The sequence below is a fragment of the Hemiscyllium ocellatum genome, chromosome 2 (assembly GCF_020745735.1).
Source record: "Hemiscyllium ocellatum isolate sHemOce1 chromosome 2, sHemOce1.pat.X.cur, whole genome shotgun sequence".
Classification (NCBI taxonomy): domain Eukaryota; kingdom Metazoa; phylum Chordata; class Chondrichthyes; order Orectolobiformes; family Hemiscylliidae; genus Hemiscyllium; species Hemiscyllium ocellatum.
Window position 1 is genome coordinate 107,810,309 of NC_083402.1, and position 20,579 is coordinate 107,830,887.

At 41.6% G+C, this 20,579-nt stretch overlaps 1 protein-coding gene across 1 annotated transcript in view; it reads left to right on the forward strand.

Moving 5' to 3' along the window:
• The first annotated feature begins 9,594 nt into the window (after positions 1 to 9,594).
• Positions 9,595 to 20,579, forward strand: part of LOC132824489 (endoplasmic reticulum metallopeptidase 1) — a 46,139-nt gene continuing 35,154 nt past the window's right edge. Inside the window, exons 1-5 of the mRNA XM_060839079.1 lie at positions 9,595 to 9,989; positions 11,814 to 12,112; positions 13,550 to 13,677; positions 13,786 to 13,891; positions 20,071 to 20,217. Of these exons, the coding sequence (XP_060695062.1) occupies positions 9,661 to 9,989; positions 11,814 to 12,112; positions 13,550 to 13,677; positions 13,786 to 13,891; positions 20,071 to 20,217 (1,009 nt within the window). The 5' untranslated portion in view covers positions 9,595 to 9,660. The remainder of the gene's footprint in view (positions 9,990 to 11,813; positions 12,113 to 13,549; positions 13,678 to 13,785; positions 13,892 to 20,070; positions 20,218 to 20,579) is intronic.

The following is a 20,579-nucleotide window of genomic DNA, read 5'->3' on the forward strand; positions in this document are numbered from 1 at the left end:
GAGTGGAAGTAAAGCCATTTGGCCCATCAAGTCCATTCCACCATTTAATCATGGCTGATGTGCATTTCAAGTCTACTTATCCACACTCTCCCTGTATCCCTTAATTTCTTGCAAGATCAAGAATTTATCAACCTCTGTCTTGAAGGCTGTGCTCCAAGACAATGAATTCCAGAGGACCAACACTCTCTAGCTGAAGAAAATGTCTCCTCATTTCCATTCTAAATCGACCCCCTCTAATTCTAAAACGGTGCCCACGGGTCCTAGCTTCCTCACCTAATGGGAAACAACTTCCCAACATCCACCTTTCTAAGACATGTATTATCTTGTAAGCTTCTCCCCTCAACCTTCTAAACTCTAATGAATACAATCCCAGGATCCTCAGCAGTTCATCGTATGTTAGGCCTACCATTCCAGGGTTCATCTGTGAGATTCTCTGTTGGACATGCTCCAGTACCAGTATGTCCTTCCTAAGGTGTGGCGCCCAAAATTAGACACAGTATTCTAAATGGGGCCTAACTAGAGCTTTATAAAGTCTCAGAAGCACATCGCTGCTTTTATATTCCAACCCTCTTGAGATAAATGACAACATTGCATTTGCTTTCTTAATCACGGACTCAACCTGCATATTTACCTTTAGAGAATCCTGGACTAGCACTCCCAGATCTCTTTGTACTTTGGCTTTATGAATTTTCTCACCGTTTAGAAAATAGTCCTTGCTTGTATTCCTTTTTCCAAAGTGCTGTGAGGAAGGCATATGGTGTACTGGGCTTTATTGGCAGAGGAATTGAGTTCCGGAGTCCTGAGGTCATGTTGCAGTTGTATAAGACTCTGGTGCGGCCTCATCTGGAGTATTGTGTGCAGTTTTGGTCGCCATACTATAGGAAGGATGTGGAAGCTTTAGAACGAGTGCAGAGGAGGTTTACCAGGATGTTGCCTGGAATGGTAGGAAAATCTTATGAGGAAAGGCTGAGGCACTTGGGGCTGTTCTCATTGGAGAAGAGAAGGTTTAGGGGAGATCTGATAGAAGTGTATAAGATGATTAGGGGTTTAGATAGGGTAGATACTAAGAACCTTTTACCGCTAATGGAGTCAGGTGTTACTAGGGGACATAGCTTTAAATTAAGGGGTGGTAGGTATAGGACAGATGTTAGGGGTAGATTCTTCACTCAGCGGGTTGTGAGTTCATGGAATGCCCTGCCCGTATCAGTGGTGAACTCTCCTTCTTTATGGTCATTTAAGCGGGCATTGGATAGGCATTTGGAAGTTATTGGGCTAGTATAGGTTAGGTAGGATTCGGTCGGTGCAACATCGAGGGCCGAAGGGCCTGTACTGCGCTGTATCCTTCTATGTTCTATGTTCTATGTTCTATGTAAGACCTGGCATTTGCTCACATTGAAGTTCATCAGCCATTTCTTGGACCACGCTCCTAAACTGTCTAAATCTTTTTGCAGTCTCCCCACCTCCACAGTACTACGTGCCTGTCTATCGAACTTCGGATCATCAGCAAACTTCACCAGAATGCCCCCAGTCCCTTAATCCAGATCATTAATATATAAAGTGAACAGCTGCGGCCCCAACACTGAACCCTGCGGGACACCACTTGTCACCAGCTGCCATTCCAAAAAAGAACCTTTTATCTCAACTCTCTGCCTTCTGTCTGACAGCCAATCCACAATCCAGGCCAGTAGCTCACCTCAAACACATGGGCCATCACTTTACTCAGCAGTCTCCTCTGAAGCACCTAATCAAAGGTCTTTTGGAAGTCTAGATAGGTGACATCCACTGGGTTTCCCTGGTCTAACTTATTTGCTACCTCTTCAAGGTTTGTCAGGCACGACCTCCCCTTAATAAATCCATGCTGACTTGTTCTAATCTGACCCTGCACTTCCAAGAATTTAGAAATCTCAGCCTTAATGATAGATTCCAGAATCTTACCAACAACCGAGGTTGGACTAATCAGCCTATCTTTTGTCTTGATCCTTTCTTGAACAAGAGGGTTACAACAGTGATTTTCCAATAATCTGGGAATTTCCCTGACTCCAGTGAATTTTGAAAGATCACAACTAACGCCTCCACTATTTCCTCAGCCACCTCCCTCAGAACTCTAGGATGCAGCCATCCGGGCCAGGAGATTCATCAATTTTTAGGTCTTTCAGCTTTTCTAACACTTTCTCTTTTGTAATGGCTACCATACTCAACTCTGCCCCCTGACTTTGCTTAATTGTTAGGATATTACTCACGTCTTAACTGTGAAGACTGACACAAAGTACTTATTAAATTCTTCAGTTGTTTTCTTATGTCTCAGCACTAGCCTTCCTGCATCAATTTGGAGTGGCCAATGTCTACTTTTGTTTCATATGCATTGAAAGAAACTCTTACTGTTATTTCTAATATTACTGGCTAGCCTACCTTCATTTTTGATCCTCTCCTTCCTTATTTCTCTCTTTGTTATCTTCTGTTTGTTTTTGTAGTCTTCCCAATCTTCTGATTTCCCAGTGCTCTTGGCCACTTTACAGGCTCTCTCTTTCTCTTTGATACAATTCCTGACTTCCCTAGTCAGCCATGGCTGTCTAATTTCCAACGCCCCCGAATAATCTTTCTTTTCTTTGGGATGAATGTCTGTACTGTGTCCTCAATTAACCCAGAAACTCCTGCCATCGTTGCTCTACTGTCTTCCCCACTAAGTTCTGCTTCCAGTCGATTTGCGTCAGTTCCTCTCTTATGGTCCTATAACTACCTTTAGTTAACTGTGACACCATTACATCTGATTTTGCCTTCTCTCTTTCAAACTGCAGACTGTACTATATTATGATCGCTGCCTCCTAAGTGTTCCCTTACTTTAAAATCTTTTATGAAGTCTGGCTCATTACATAGCACTAAGTCCAGAATAGCCTGCTCCCTTGTGAGCTCCATCACAAACTGTTCCAAAAAGCCATCCTGCAGGCATTCCATGAATTCCTTTTCTTTGGATCCACCAGCAACAGTATTCACCCAGTCCACCTGCATACTGAAGTCACCCATGATCACTGTGACGTATCTATCTACCAGTACATCTTGTGCCCCTGGTTCTGACCAGTGTTAGGAGGTTTGTAGATAACTCCTATTATGGTGTTTTTGCCTTTGTGGTTCCTCAACTCCACTTATAGAGACTCCACATCATCTGACCCTATGTCATTCAGTGCCACAGATTTAATTTCATTCATAACTAACAAGGAAACCCTTCCCCCTCTGTCCACCTCCCTATCTTTTAAATAAGTTGTAAATCCTTGGATGTTTAACTGCCAGTCCTGAACCCCCTGCAACCACATCTCTGTGATGCCCACAACATCGTAATCATTCACGATGATTTGTGCTGTTAACTCATCAACTTTTTATGGATACTATGAGCATTCAGGTAATGCTAATTTAGCTTAACTTAATGCTAATTTTCTTATCCTCATGATTTCCAACATATCGAGTAAAATGTCCTAAGTCATCCTTCCTTTTTGCTTCATTCCTAGTCTGCCTCGAACTTTAACCTTGCACACATGCTAACCTGCTGTTTATTTTTGTACTTGACTCCATACTCCCTGCGTCCCCACCCCCCTGCCCCCCCCCCCAAAAACACCATCCCAATTCACAAGTTTAAAGCCCTAGTGACTACCCTATTTATCTTTTTCGCTAGCACAGTGTTTCCAGATCAGTTCCGGTGCAGACCATCCCATCAGTACAGATCCTCCCGGTTCCAAAACTGATGCCAATGTCCCATGAAATAGGATCCTCTTTCTCACACTAATCTCTTAGCCACATGTTTACTTCCCTAATTTTCTTATCCCTATGCCAATTAGCACGTGACTTGGCAGTAATCCAGAGATTATGACCCTCGAGGATTTGTTCTTCAATTTCCTTCCTAGTGCTTGCTACTCCCCAAACAGGACCTCCTTCCTAGCCTTGCATATGTTGTTAGTGCTAACGTGGACTACAACAATTGGATTTGGTCCAATATCCTTTCAAGCCGATCGGAGATGTCCTGCACCCTGATACCGGGCTGGCAACACACCATTCAGGACTCCTGATCCGGCTCATAAAGGATACCAACTGTCCCCCTAATTATAGAATCCCCTATAACAACTACATGTCTTTTTGCTCCCCCCTCTTGAGTGGCCTTCTGCACCATGGTGCTGTAGTCAGCTGGCTCATGTTGCCCACAGCACTTTTCCTCATCCATACAGGGAGCAAAGATCCTCATATGTGTTGGACATGGTCAAGGGCTGAGGCTCCTCAACTCCTGAAATCAGAATCTCTCTACCCGCCTCACTTCCAGTCACACACTGTTGTCCCTGATAACTAACTGAATTTGAATTACTTAATCTACTGGGTGTGACTGCCTCCTGAACCAAAGCTTCCAGGTAACTCTCCCCCTCTCGGACATGCAGCAGTGTTTGAAGCTCAGATTCCAGATCATCAACTCTGATCCGGTGTTTTTCCCAAAACCAACACTTGCTGTAGATGTGGTCACTGCCATTCACAATGGGATCAGTCAGCTCCCACAGCTAAAACAGCAGGAGTTATTTTTTTAGAACAAATCTCATGACCCCTTCCTACTGGTACTTGAACTGACAATCCCTGGCTTAGAAAGACAGCGCCTTATCCATTGGGCCACTGGACTTAGGGGAGAAACTTAGCATATTTTGAGTGACACCTTCATTAAGTGATAAGTTAAGCATGGCCATTTAAGGAAACTGATTTATTTTTTAAAATATTAGTTACCAGAAAAACAAAGTGAAAACACAACTGAATAATAAATGGGATAAATTATTGTTGAGTTTTTGATTAAGTGGAATGGTTGACAGCTCAATGGGTTACCTTATTTGACTTCGTTGAATTGTTCTGTGGAATTTGCTATGTTCATTCAAAATACTGGAATAAGGATCTCAGTTTTATGACTACTGAAAAACATCTTAATTTCCAATGTATTGAGAACTCTGGAAATTTGCTGCTAAATATATATAGTCTTGTCCAAATACTGCCAAATAAAGTACTTTATACAGCAAAACTAACCCCTTATTTCCTATAAGCCATTTTCAAATTTCCAAAATTATTTTAAGAATATTCACCAAAGCTGTCAACAATTACGTGATTACTTGAACAATTGTTTAAAAAAAACAAAATTTGATCAAATATAATTATTTTTGGCAGGAATAAAAAAGTGTTCAGTTTGTCTACTTATGACTTTACACCTTTTATAATTGCAATTAAGGAACTGGTTAAACAACAACACATTCTTTCTTCAGAGATCCACCCTGATATAACACAAAGAGGCACATTTATGTGGGATCTTATTGTGTAATATTTTACTTAGTATTTGCCAGAAAATCAACATAGCAACATTCCAGTCAGATGAACATAACAATTAGGAACAAGGATAGGCCATTCAGTACCTCAACACTGCTTCACTATTTGTTAATGTCATGGCTGATGTAGTTGTGGCCCAATACCACATTCTAGTTCTGAATCCCATAGAACTTGCCAGTTGATACTCTCCATTAAAAATTACAATTAACTCAGCCTTGAAAATATTGATTGATCCAAGCTGCACTGCTCTTTGGGAAAAGAATTCCATAAACTGACAGCCATCTGAGGGAAAGAAATTCTCTTTGACTCAGCCTTAACTGAGATACTAATTTTTATACTTTGTCATTATGTTTCAACTCCACGTAAGGGGAAATATCTTCTCAGCATTCACCTTGTTCAGTTCCCTAATAATAAGATTACCTCTTACTTAGGGTTCGGTGTGTGAGCAAATGTTCAGTTGTTATCCTTTGTTATGTCAATTAGTTACTTACTTTCTCTCCCTCGTGTGCTTGCTGCCACTTTCACTCATTCTGTGCCACACATGTTCACTTCCTCACACTCTCTCAGTCACGTGTTCTCTCTCTGTCACCCATACTCTTACACTCTACCACATACTCATCATACTCTTGAACTCTCATCCTCACTCACTCACTGTCAAAATACTCACTTCCTCACATTCTTACTTTCATTTGCTCTCTACCACTCATACTTACTTTCCAAATTCTCTAACATGGTCAGTCGCAACCAAAGCTTTTGGAAATCCTGCCATAGGATTGTGAAGCACCTTACAGCCAATTAAATACTTTTAAATGTAGTAACTGTTGCAATGTAAGAAACATGACTGCTAGTTTGCACACAGCAACATCCCATGACCAGCAATGTGATGGTAGCCAGATAATGTGTCTTATTATGTTGATTGATAGTCTAGAAAAATGAGATAATGTTCCTGCACTTCTTCATAAATAGTGCTCTGGGGTGTTTTACATTTACCTGAGATGAAACCTCTCATATTCCTCATTACTGCACAGCAGCCTACATTTTTATGCTCAAATGCTCCAGTGAGAGTTGAACCAAAAATCTTGTGTGAAGGGGCTTATCTGATACTGAGCTACAGCTGATGTTGAAGACCACAAGTAGGTTTAAGGAGGTAAAAGTTCAGGGTGCAGTAGGCACTAAATTGGGTGATTTGAAGGGTTGGGGAGAAAGTGAGGACTGCAGATGCTGGAGATCAGAGCTGAAAATGTGTTGCTGGAAAAGCACAGCAGGTCAGGCAGCATCCAAGGAACAGGAGATTCGACGTTTCGGCATAAGCCCTTCTTCAGGATTCCTTGATTTGAAGGGTTTCCAACCACATATTGTTTTAGGTGGAAGCTAACACTTCATCAGAATTGCCAGAATATTCTCAGATATATTTAGCTGTTAGACATCGTCTCCCTGGTGATACACAAAGATCAAATGCATGCCATAGAACAATGGTAATATTTGTATGGTTGTGAGCACTGCATTTTTTTCAAGCGACTTGGAAACATGACATCTCTCTGGAAAGTTTAATCTCATATAAATTTGATATTTTTCAGCAGTTTGGAGTAAGGTATTAGGATGTTTCAAATTTGGAGTTATGCTTAGGAAGTTGTGTCTTACAAACTTGATTGAGTTTTTTGAACAGGTGACTACATAGGTAGGTTGGTGAGGAAGGTTAGATCACGTGGAATCCAGGAAGAGCTAGCCAACTGGATACAAAGTTGGTTTGAAAGAGGATAGAGGATAATGGTAGATGATTCACACTGGAGGCCTGTGGCTAGCGGAGTGCCGCAAGGATCAGTGCTGGGTCCACAGTTGTTTAGCATCTACATAAATGATTTGGATGAGAATATAGGAAGCATGGCAAATAAGTTTAGGGATGACACCAAAGTTGGTAGTCAAGTAGATAGTGAAGATGGTTATCTAAATGTATGATGAGATCTTGATCAACACGGTTCAGTGGACCGAGGAATGGCAGATTAATGCGGGGTGTTGCATTTTGGTAAGACAAACCAGGGCAGGACTTGGTAGGAACTGGGGAATGTGAGTGCAAAGAGACTCGGGAGTTCTAGTCCAGGATTCTCTCAAGGTAAACTTGAAGGTTGAATCAGTAGTTAGGAAGGCAAATGCAATATTGGCATTTATTTTGAGTGGACTTGAATATAAAAACAGCGATGCACGTCTGAGGCTCTGTAAGGCTCTGGTTAGACCAAATTTGGAGTGTTGTGTACTGTTCTGGGCCCCATATCTCAGGAAGGATGTCCTGGACCTGGAGCTTGCTCAGAGGGGGTTCATGAGAATGGTCCCAGGAATGAAAAGCTTAATATATGAGGAATGTTTGAGGATTTTCAGTTTATACTCAATGGAGTCTAGAAGGATGAGGGGCGATCTAATTGAAATATACAGAATACTGAATGGCCTGGACAAGAGTAGATGTCGGGAAGATGTTTCTAATGGTACACAAAACTAGGAACCGAGGGCACAGCCACAGAGTAAAGAGAAGACCTTTTAGAATGGAGCTAAGGAGAAACTTCTTTAGCCAGAGTGTGGTGTATCTGTGGAATTCATTGCCACAGAAAGCTGTGGAGGCCAGGTCATTGAGTATATTTAAGTCTGAGATAGATAGGTTCTTGAGTATCAAGGGGATGCACAGTTATGGGGAGAATGGGGTTGAGAAACTTATCAGCCATGATTGAATGGTGGCGCAGACTTGATGGTCAGATTGGCCTAATTTCTGCTCCTATGTCTTATGGTCTTATGGAATGTTGTTGAGCAGAGACACCTAGTAGTGCAAGTATGTAGTTCCTTGAAAGTGGTGTCACAAGTGACACCTTCATCAATCAGAGCATTGAGTACAGACGTTGGGATGTCAATTTATAGCTGTACAAGATATTGGGAAGGCCACATTTGGGGTACTGTGTATAATTCTGGTCACCCAGTTTTTAAACTGGAAAGGGTGCAAAACTGATTTATAAGCATGTTACTGAGACTAGAGGGTTCTGAGCTGTAAGGAGAAGCTGAGTAGGCTGAGACTTTTCTCCCTGGAGTGGAGGAAGTTGAGTGGTGACCTTTTCAAGGTTTATAAAATCATGAGGGGCATAGATAAGGTGAATAGCCAAGGTCTTTTCCCCAGGATAGGGGTAACCAAAACTAGAGAGCATAGATTTAAGGGGAGAGGGGAAAAATTTAAAAGGGATCTGAAGGGCAACTTCTTCACACAGGGTGATGTGTGTATATGGAACGATCTGCCAGAGGAAGTGATAGAGGCGAGTACAATTACAACATTTAAAATGTCAATGGTAGTCATGATTTGGGTATGCGGGTTTTGAACTGGGGTGTACAAAGTTAAAAATCACACAACAGCAGGTTATTGTCCAACATGTTTATCTGGAAGCACTAGCTTTCGGAGTGCCACTCTCTAATCACCTGAAGGAGCAGCGCTCTGAAAGCTAGTGCTTCCAAATAAACCTGTTAGACTATAACCTGGTGTTGTGTAATTTTTTTTAACATTTAAAATACATTTGGAGAAGTACAAGGATAAAAACGGTTTCGAGGGATGTGGGTGAAATGCAAGCAAATCGGACTAGTTCAGTTGAGGAAACCTGGTTAGTATGGATGAGTTGGGTTGAAAGGTCTGTTTCTGTGCTGTATGCCTCTAAATTGCTTCACAACTAATGAATTATATAATAAACGAAGTCACTATTACACCTGCAAATATGTTAGTTCAGCTGTCATAGAGTGAAAAATATTGTCCAAGGAAAGTATGTTCCTTTTTAAATTGTGCCCTGGAATAACTTAGAGAGTAGACAGGCCTTTGTGCTAGCAATGCTAACAATACAATTGACCTAACTGGCATGTAAGACTAAATTACCACTTCAGACGCTGGAGTGAGGCGTAAACCCTTGGACCATGTGGCTGAATAACCCAGGAATGCGGCTGCTAGGGGGCGCGACCAGGTCGAGGGGCGGGGTCTATGGTAGGGGGCGTGGCTTGGCAGAGGGGCGGGGTCTATGAGAGGAGGCGGGGCCCGGCAGAGGGGTGTAGTCAGTTAAGGGGCGTGGCCCAGACGAGGGGCGGGGTCTATGGTAGGAGGCGCGGCCCGGCCGAGGGGCGTGGTCAGTTAAGGGGTGTGGCCCAGACGAGGGGCGTGGTCTATGGTAGGAGACGCGGCCCGGCAGAGGGGCGTGGTCAGTTAAGGGGCGTTGCCCAGACGAGGGGCGGGGTCCGTGGTAGGAAGCGCGGCCCGGCCGAGGGGCGGGGTTTGACTGAGGTGATCGGCGGGCAGTCACCGGGAGGTGAGGTCCAATGTCGGCGATCACCAGGGAGAGGTCAGGGTTGGAGAGCGGCTCAAGGAGCCGTGGTGTCCGGATTCGGGGGTCAGGGGCGAAGGAGACCGGGAGTGAGGCCTCGCCCGCGGAACCGGTTCCGGGGGCCCGAGCTCGGGGCGGGCAGAGGCCCGGCAAAGGCCGGGAAGATGGTGTGAGGGCTATCGGAGAGGTACCTGAAGCGGGCGCCTCATTGCTGGTAGGCGTCTACTTGCTGCTGCTATGGGCGCTGATTCAGCTCTCCCTGCGGCAGCTGGTGGCACTGGGACCCAGTCAGCACCGGGACGGCTTCGACGCCAAGGCAGCAAGGTAACCCGGAGATAGAGAGCCAGACCTTCAGCCTGCAACTTCCCAGTTGGATTGAACCCCTCGTCTATTCCTATAAATCTCACCCAATCTGACAACTCTTGCTGCTTTAATGTGGTGCTTCATGTCTTTATGCATACTTCCTGAATTCGAACACTCGTCATATTGCTGAATAAAGGCTCATTTTGTCCAAGCTCTCCCGCTTGCGCTTGTCAGGATACTTTGCAAAAATTGCCATGCTCTAACGAATGTACTTTTGTATTTTTTCAGCAGTATTCAAAGTTCTGAGTTACCTATTTGATTGTTGAGCTCCGGTATTGCTGAAAAAACGAGGCATGTTCAGATGCAAAAATATCTAACTTCGAACACTTCGTAGGTATCGATTCTCAAGCTCCTCGGATGCTGCCTGCTGTGCTTTTCCAGCACCACGTTCTCGAATCTCATTAACTAGCGTTTGGTAACCAATTTCAGTTGAACATAACCAAATGGTGTGGTGTTGGAGTAGAAAATAGAAGCGCACAAGCCATGGTCTACTTGAATTTGAATTTTGCTCTGCCTACATATAAGTCCTTTAATTGTAATGAGTTCTAAAATAAGAACAGCTGTAATTTTGCAATGTCTAAGTGGCAGTTTGCAGTTAATGGTTTTTGATCTGTCTTGGCTTGAATTGTGTTCTCTGTTAATGGTGCACTGATTCTGAAGTTGTGGTATTTGGATTGTGTCAGACTTCGTAGCCCAGTATTTTACTGCCTTAGGGTCAGACTGTTTTATACCTGAGACATGCCCCGAGGGGAAAAGAACCTACTCAGTCTGTCTCCTGCTGTCTACATTCCCATTGTTTTAGTGACGCTAGGATCTTCACTTTTTAAGACAGATACCAGAAGTCACGAATTATCTTAATCCCATCTTCCTCCTGAAGGAGTCTTCCTGCCATATTTTGTATTTGCAAGGGAGGCTTGGGCTGGAATTGAAAATGGGCTCAGAGTTGGAGGTGACCAGTGCTGATGCGGTTTGGTTTTAAGGCCCATCCTCATCAAAGATGACATTGGGAACTCAACAGTAAATACAGCATTACAGATCAGCATTATGGCCCTTCAGCCCTCTTTTCTGATTCCCCCACCCACTCCCATTTCCTCTTTATGGGTTTCAATTCCTTCAAACACCCATTGAACATGTTGCACTACAGGTGACACAAATGCACTGAAATTGCAGCATTTCCTGATGAAATACTTCCAATCCTTAAGTCATAATTTGTAATCTCACTGTTCAGACAGAAATCGGGTAGCCTTTCTGATTGTGACTGTTTTCACAAACATTATGTGGAATCTGTACAGGCCTTCTTTAAATTAGTCAGGAACTTTAAATAACAAAAGTAGAGGGGAGCATTATCTTGATTTTGAGAATAACATTGCCTCATTTTTTAAAGAGCTTTTGATATCTTGAATAATGCAATGGATTCCAACCTCTTATTTTATTTCTGCACGTTGGGTTGAAATTCAGCTGAGACAAATGGACTATTCAAATCTTTAATGCATTTGCTCATGTTTCAATACAAGTGCAGTCATTTGCCTTGATCAGAACTGGTTTTGGAGAATGTAAAAATTGTGCCTGTACAAAAAGGAGTGTTCTAAATTTGGAGTGTAGTGCAATGTGCTAGTGTCTGCATCAATTTTGGATTCATGATGGGGATGACTGAATGTAAAAGATCTAGGCTGGTGAAGTTTAAGGCAGTAGTATATGGACAAGAGGCTAAAGATTGACATCAACTCTCTTCAAAATGTAAAGTTGTTTCATTTAGTAAGATGACAAAATTTTGTTTTTTTTTAGGAAGCATCTCCAGCACATTACTGAATTTGGACCCAGGCCTGTTGGAAGTCCTGCTAATGAAATCCTGACTGTGAACTACCTGTTAAAACAGATCCAGGAAATCAAAGGAAAGGCAGTAGCAAATAACATTGTAGTGGATGTCCAGAGACCAACTGGCTTTTTCAGCATTGATTTTCTTGGAGGTTTCAGTAGCTACTATGATAATATTACCAATGTTGTCGTGAAGCTAGAACCAAAAAAAGGAGCAAAACATGCAGTGCTTGCAAACTGCCATTTTGATTCAGTGGCCAACAGTCCAGGTAAAGAGTTTTTTTTTGTTCTGTGCTTTTTTTTTAAACTGCCCTTTGCCCTGAATAATTGCACAGTAATCTTATAATCTAGTTCCAACTGGTATTTCAGGTGTGTACACTGTAACTTGACAATTTCCCAAGGTGGCATATGGGTCAATGACATTTGAAATGGGTTGGATTTTCTCCCTGACAGTTAATGTGGAAAGTCAGGACTGCAAGGCTGACTGAAACTAAACAAATAAAAGTTCCACATGTGGTGCTGCTATAGTTGAAAAAAAACACCTTTCATTTAATAGAAGCTCGCTTGAAATAAAGGACCATAGTCTCAGTTGTAGCCTCTTTAGGGTTATTTAAGGACAAAACACTTGTCTTTTGAGACACAGTTCCTTATTTAGTTTAATCACTCTGTTCCCTCCAGATCCCTATATAATTGCTGATCCCAGCAGGCATTACTTTAAATTGAGCACATGGGACTGCTTACCTGTGTTTGTTATTAAAGCCAGCTTCCTTATGTTGAAAATGAAGTCAGATTGTAGCTTTAGTGTGCCAAAGATTGGAAATGTAGCTAACAGAGGGGGAGACCTGGTCATTTACACTTGTCTATACTTCTGAAATACCAATTATATCTAAATTGCGACGGATGGTCGTAGTGGATGTGTGGTGCTGGAGATGGGACTCCATGTTTGGAGGTCAAGCCAGCAAGGCAACTATTGAGGCGTCGTAGGGAGTAGAATATCTGGAAGGCCATTGAATGTTTTTCTACTTGAAACCAGAAATACTTTTTAACTCCAACATGTGTGATGTTATCTGGTTCTCATAGACTAATTGCAATATTTCTGCTCAGTTTTACAATTGTTAGGGAAATAATTTTGTAGCAAGTAAGACAGATTGGTACTTTAAGTCTAAATGGGATGTAAACAGTGAATTAGGAAACTTAAAATTTTGGGTAAGTTCCCAATGTAATTCTTTGGAAATGAAACTCTTAAATAATCCAGACCTGATCGCATTTTAAAAGTCACTTTTTGTAACTGTAGGCATGTATCAAGATAAAAATTAATATTGTAAAAATGAACTGATTCTCCTCAATTTTAAGGTTCTTTGTGTGAATAGTTTTGTTTGTTTTTTTTAAGGATATTAGCATTCCTGGAATTTTAATACCTGTCTGTACAGGTTGTTCTGCTATAATGCGTGTTTCATCAGTACAAATCGGCTATAACACGATTGATATGGACGTTGTTTGGATAATGTGAATAACATGATTTTCTATAGTCAGAGATTGCAGTGGAGCACAACTGTCACGTTATTGCACAACAGTCTACGTAGAGAATGTGTCTGTCTTAATTTTACATGTTAATTTGTCGGAAAATTATGAATGCCAGCATATCAAAATTCATATCGGCAGATCTTAAATTAAATCTAATTGATCAATGTTCTGTGTTTTGACAGGTGCCAGTGATGATGCTGTCAGTTGTGCTGTTATGCTAGAAGTTCTAAATGCGCTGTCTAATTCGTCTACTCCCCTGCAACATGCAGTCATATTTCTTTTCAATGGAGCAGAAGAGAATGTTTTGCAAGTAAGTACAGCATTTACTGATATACTGGGATACTTGCAACACAAGTATCGAAATGTTAGCCTTTTTGAACTTGAATGCTTCACCTGTACATGTGTTATGTTTTGGCAGGCAAGCCATGGATTTATTACACAGCACCATTGGGTTAAACTAATACGGGCATTTATTAACCTGGAAGCTGCTGGTGTAGGAGGGAAGGAGCTTGTTTTTCAGACAGGTAACCAATTGTTTTGACTGTAACGGAGACTGTGGTTGTTTTGCAATGCTTGTTATATGTCTTCTATTTAATTAGAAGCATCTGGAAGGAAGACTGTAGACAATAAGCTTCCTAAAATCATCTGTTCCTGCTGGAGTAGAAGTGACCTGTATAAGAAGGACAGATTGCACTTGAATTGGAGTGGGGCTGATATACTGGCAGGAAGATTTTCTAGAGCTGTGTGGGAGGATTAACACTGTTGGGTGGTTTGTTGTGGAGGGGGTACCCAGGGAGACAGTAAGAAAAGAGATTGCTCGCTTGATGCAGTTGGGGAAAGGAGCATCTCAGTCAGGGCAGACAAGAACAAAGCAGAGAATGAGGTAGGACTGATGAAATAAATGCAGTTTAATGCTAAAGGCCTACCAGGTAAGGCAGATGAACCTCAGCATGGTTGGTAATATGGGACTGGGATATAATAACTACAGAGTGGCTCCGGGGTGTGCCGAACTGGCAGCTTTATATTCCAGGGTATAGATATTATAGGAAGGATAGAAAGGAGGTGGCGTGGTGCTTTTGATAAGGGATAACATTATGGCTGTACTAGGGAGGATATTCTTGGGAATATGCCCAAGGAAGTTGTGTGGAACTGAGAAATAGGAAAGGGATGATCACCTATTGGGACCCCCAGTAGTCAGCAGGAAATTAAGAAACAAATTTGTAAGACAGTCTCACTTGTCTGTAAGAATAATAGGGTGGTAATGGTAGGGGATTTTAACTTTCAAAGCATGGACTGGAACTGCAATAGCATTAAGGGCTTGGATGGAGAGGAATTTGAGTGTAAAGGAAAATATTCTGGTTCAATATGTGGATGTACCTACGAGAAAAGGTGCAAAACTTCGTGGAGGGTTGCTTTTCAGACTGGAAGCCTGTGATCAGCTGTGTGCCAGAAGGATTTGTGCTGGGTACACTGCTTTCCATCACTCATATAAATGATTTGGATGTGAACACAAGAGCTGTGCTTAGCAGGTTTCTCGATGACACCAAAATTGGAGGTGCAATGAACAGCAAAGAAGGCTACCTCCGACTATAACAGGATCATGATCAGATGGGCCAGTGGGCTGAGAAATGGAAGGTGGAGTTTAATATAAATAAATGAGGTACTGCATTTTGGAAAGCCCAATCAGGGCAGGACTTACACACTTAGTGGTAAAGTCCTGGCAAATATTGCTGAACAAAGACACCTTGGAGTGCTAATTCATAGTTCCTTGAAAATGGAGTCTCATATCAGTGCATTGTGTATAGGAGTTGGGAGGTCATGTTACAGCCTTATATGACATTGGTTAGGCCACATTTGGAACGCTGCATGCAATTCTTTACTCCCTGCTATAAGAAGGATGTTGTGAAACTTGAAAAGGTTCAGAAGAGATTTACAAGGATCTGGCCAGTGAGGAGGTGTGAGCTATAGGGAGGCTGAATATAGTGGTGCTGGAAAAGCACAGCAGGTCAGGCAGCATCTGAGGAATAGCAAAATCGATGTTTCGGGCAAAAGCTGATGAAGGGCTTTTGCCTGAAACGTCGATTTTCCAGCATCACTCTAATCTATACTCTGATTTCCAGCATCTGCAGTCCTCAATTTTGCCTAGAGGCAGAATAGGCTGGGGCTGTTTTCCCTCGAGCATCAGAGGCTGAGGTAATCTATAAGATTACCTTATAGAAGTTTATTAAATCATGAAGGACATGGATAGGATGAATAACCAAGGGTGGGGGAATCAAAAATTAGAGGGCATGGGTTTAAGGTGAGAGGGAAAAGATTTAAAATTTACCTAAGGGACAAGTTTTTCACGCAGAGGGTGGTGTGTGTATGGAATGAACTGCCAGAGGATGTATTGGAAGCTGGTACAACATTTTAAAAGGCATCTGGATGGGTGTGTGAAAAGGAAGGGTTTAGAGGCATGTGTGCCAATGAGTCAGTCTATATTATTTGCTAACGGACCTGAAACAAAATGGCTGATGTTAGTCCGTATTAATTTGTGCTTGTTTCTGTTCTTGCTTCTCCGTTCTGTCCAAAACACACTTTTACTTCATTTTTCTTTCATTTTCACTTAATTCTGCCAGACCAACTGGCTAAGGTCAGGACATCTGTGGCTTTGAATCTGTATGGCGTGACACTGATACTATTCACCGATAGAACGTCTTGTATCTCATCAGTTTGTTCTAAATACAATTTGCTGCAAAAAAAAAGCATTCACAGGTGGCCAAGAAATCTGACAATAGTGCTATTCCAATTTACAAATTGACTGGAGTTATTTTGACATAGGTAAGTAGATTTGTTTTTCCACTTAGCTGGGACTGTTACCTCCTCAGTAAACCATAGCTGGATGTCCTATTGCTGCTGACTTAGTTTGTAGAATGCCAGCAGCTAACAAGATGTGGGTTGTATTATTTACATTGTGTTTGTACGAGGTTTAGTTAAGAGGACTGATCAGAGAAAGTTAGAGATTCTCCTGCACTTCATCCAAGGTGATGTATTGCATCCATTGCTCCTGAAGTATCGGAGAGATCAGATGCAGACTCTGGGAGCGGTTCATGCATTTTGCACATATCAACCAATCTGACCTTCCAGTTGCCCTTCATTTCAATTCCCCCTCTTACTCCCCTGGCAACATGCCCATCCTTGGCCTCCTCCACTGTCAGAGTGAGGCTAAATGGAAACCTCGACCTGACCGAACCTGTCCATCTTCCTAGTCACCTATCTGTTCCACCCTTCTCACTGACCAATGTCAATAATCCCCTGCCTGCGCCTGCCTAACACTATCCCACCTACCCTTTCCCCAGTCCTCCTCCATGCACCCACCGCACCAATTCTCTCCATTTACATTTGGGCTGCCCTCCCCAGTCCTGGTAAAGGATTTTGGCCCAAATATTGACTTTCTGTTGCTCAGATGGTGTCTGGCTTGCTGTGGTCTTCCAGCTTGGCATGTATTGACAGAAGTTAGAGGATTGGTTGTTTTCATCCACTGGAGGTTGGGGACAGATTTGAAATGAAAAATTTGATATGATAGTTTGTCAACTTCAAGTTAGCTGTGTACGTTTAGCTGCAGTTGTATCATAGATACTTAAGCTCCCAATGTTAGGTCTTCCGGTATTTTGATAAGCCATATCTTCTGCTACCGAAGCTATGTACTGTATATGCATGGGTCACCTCCGTTCTTGACGACTCAAACACGCTTTTGTTGGGTTGATACCTTTCAACCCCCAAATACTTCAAAACTGGGCTGCAAGTGTTCTCTCCCCATAAAGTCACTGTAGCACATTGGTTTCCTGTCTCTGTCACCTTAAATTTTCTTGTTTTCATTTATAAAGCTGTCCACGATTTCATCCTGTTCTTGCTGCACAATCTTCTGCAGCTCCATTTCCCATCACCCTCTGCCCACCCCTGTCTCTGGCTGTTATGCACCTACTTCCTACCTTCATCTCACAATTGGAAGCAGAACATTCAGCTGTATAGATCTTACCATCTTTAATTCACTTCCTGAACGCCTCTGTTTCATTTTGTTCTTTTGGTTTGAAAAAAACTCTTCTACTCCCATCTTATTGATTTATTTCATTGTACACATGGTCTTGGAAAGTTTTGTGACTGCGTTGTTAAATTGCATAGTTGCAGTAAGAATTGGATTTGTGATGGTTCTGTGAAGGGATTGCTGAATGGTTTATTTGGAAGATGGCACCTGATAAAGCATCCCATTCCTAATATGCTTCCTCCTAGCTACAGGTGTAAAATCATAGAAGAAAAGTGGGTAACACACCATGCATTAACTTTGGCCTAGGCTTGAGTTCAACCTAGACTGATATAAAATGGTGCAAGATCCAACCGGTTTCTTCGATTGTAAAACTGATGTGGGATATCATGACATCTTGACTGGAACATTAATGAGCTTAATAATGCTTTGGATGTCTCGCAGTAGGCCTTTGCGAATGGCAGCAAGCCAACCTTTGCTTGTTGCATGTTAGTAGGCTGAACAAACCCATATCGAAGCAGTGCTGCCAATCTGATGCTGATGTGGGCATTTTAAATCAGTTCTGGTGTCAGGAGAAAACCTATCAGTGGTTTCTGGGGTATTATGTTTGCAACTGGTGTTACTGATTAATGTGGTACCTGTAACAGTGTCTCTTAAGTTATATCTACAGTTGAGGGGTTTGTGTGGAATAGTTTTGTTTCACACTAGGGGTAAAGATCATGTATAAATTTGGGGTTCGGTTTGTGACCTGACTCATCCCAAGGGATGCTTCCTGCAGGTGGAAGCTTTACTCAATTTTACTGCAGTTGGATTGAGGCCTAAATCTGGATTTCCACAAAACTTTGGAATTGATATGAAGTGGGATGGCTTTACACGAACTTTTGTCTTGTAAATGCATAAAGTACCATTTCACATTGCACTCTAAACTATTGTCAATGGACGTGGTTATGCAGTAACACCAAATATATGGAAGTTTGGGTAACGTTTGATTTCTTCAGATAAATATCTGGCTTATTTGAGTTTTATCAGTTGTACAATGGCATAAAGTGGGATTTGCAACTGAGTTTACAGTAATATAAAACATGAATTTGCTGTCTTTCGAAGCAACCAGCTGGAAACACGAGTAGAATAGAATGGAAAATATTAAGAATCCATGAGTTATCTTAAGGTGGATTTATGCACCATTATAGTAAAGTAGTTGGCAAAAAGCTGAAGTCTCCTCAACCCACACTATTTCCATCATCCCCAGTTCAGCACTTGAATATCTGCATTGTATGATACACTTTATCTTTGGTGCTATCCAGCTAGCCCAATTTATCATCATTTTTTCACAATTCTGTATTTTTCCCCTTCAAACATTTATCCATTTCTGTTTTGAAAGTTACTCATGAATTTAATTCCAGATCATTATAACTCATGGTTTTTTTTTAACAACTCTTTCCTCATGTTGCCTTTAGTACTTTTGATTAGTTAATTTGATTCTCGGTTCTCTGACCTTTGAGACTGAAAGCAGTTTATCTTTTATTCCAGAAATTCTCCTCTTGGGTTTTAAGAGTTTTTGTCAAATCTTTTTCTTGTAACGTATTGACAGAATATCAGTGACCAAGCCTTTCTCCACAGATATTGTTGTATTTGTTGAATTTCTGTGTTTTCTGTTTTCCTATCCTTTTAGCATTCCTTGCTCTATGGAGAACTACTGTAGCCCCTTCATATGACTGAATGTATATCCACAGATTAAGAACAGACCAAGTTAAGGACAAGAGTTAGAATGAATAGACTGTTGTGAAGATGGGGAGAGTAATTGTACATTGGGATACAGGAAGTTAGAATTTGAAGTTTGTAAAAGGGAGAGGGGGGAAGAAAGTGGAGAGCATTCGCATGGTCCCTTTAAAAGATGGTGTTTTTCTATGCTTTGAGATTAAAGTGTGTGTCTGGCAGCAGCTTGAGTTTGGCAGTATATAGCGAGCCTGAACTGAAACATCTGGATCGAAAGGCTGTACAATTAGCAGGCCAAGCAGTATTTTTTAATCACAGCAATAGGTTTTAAATTTAACAAATCAATTTAAACCAGGCACTTAGATACCAAAAGCCTATTAAATTTAAATCTGATGGTTTTGACAACGTAGGATCAATCCTATTTCAAGAAATTAATATGCATCACTGGTATAAAAAAGGGGGCAGCTGGATAAAAGCCCCAGACTAACTGCCACCTGCCAAGCTAAAAATCCTCAGTTCTAGAGAGAGAAATTGGCTCCTACAGTTGGTGTATTAGAGAAAGCATCACCTTTTAAAATAAAAAGGTACCAATGACTTTCCTGATGAAGGAATTGGAAGAAACATTCCTGGTGGAAGAATCAGAGGAAGTGTTCCCAGCAAAAGAACGACGGAGGAGGCACAGAACATTCCTAAAGTCACGTAACCTGGCTGTAATTGAGAGACTAAATTCTATTTGTTTTGAATATGAATGGGAGTTGTATTTATTGGAACAGCCTATCATTACAGTCCTGTTTTAATTGATGTCATCACTTGGACTTCATGACAAGTTATCTTCAAAGCTAGTAATGTTGAGCTTTGGATGAACAAGACCTGATGTGATATCTAGAGGGTTTCACTCCAAATAATTACTCGAATTTGTAATATTTTCTTCTTGTAATTCTAAAAATTGCTCTTTATGTCATGAAGGTCCTGAAAATCCCTGGTTGGTTCAGGCATATGTTCGTGCAGCCAAACATCCTTTTGCATCTGTTGTTGGTCAGGAAGTATTTCAGAGTGGCATCATTCCCTCTGATACAGATTTCCGAATCTATCGGGACTATGGCAACATTCCAGGTACAAATGTTTCTTTATTGGTGATTTGTGTTTTTAGATAAATTATGTATTATTAATAACACACTAATTCATACAAATCACTGAATAAAATATTCGATTTTCATGCATTCTTCCTCATTTCTCCCATTTCTTTTCTTTTCGAGAAATCATTTATCTTGAATGCCTAACACTGAGTCAAAGAGTCTGTTGAGTAGCTTTTCACATTCGCTCATGCATGTAATTGCATTACCACTACTCCCCTTCTGAACTATGATTTCACATTCCCTATTCCAGAGATACCAGCTGGCTGTTGCATTGCTGAGGTGATGATTGTGCACCTCCTTTTGCGACCCAAAGCATTATCCATCTCAGCATATTGAAGA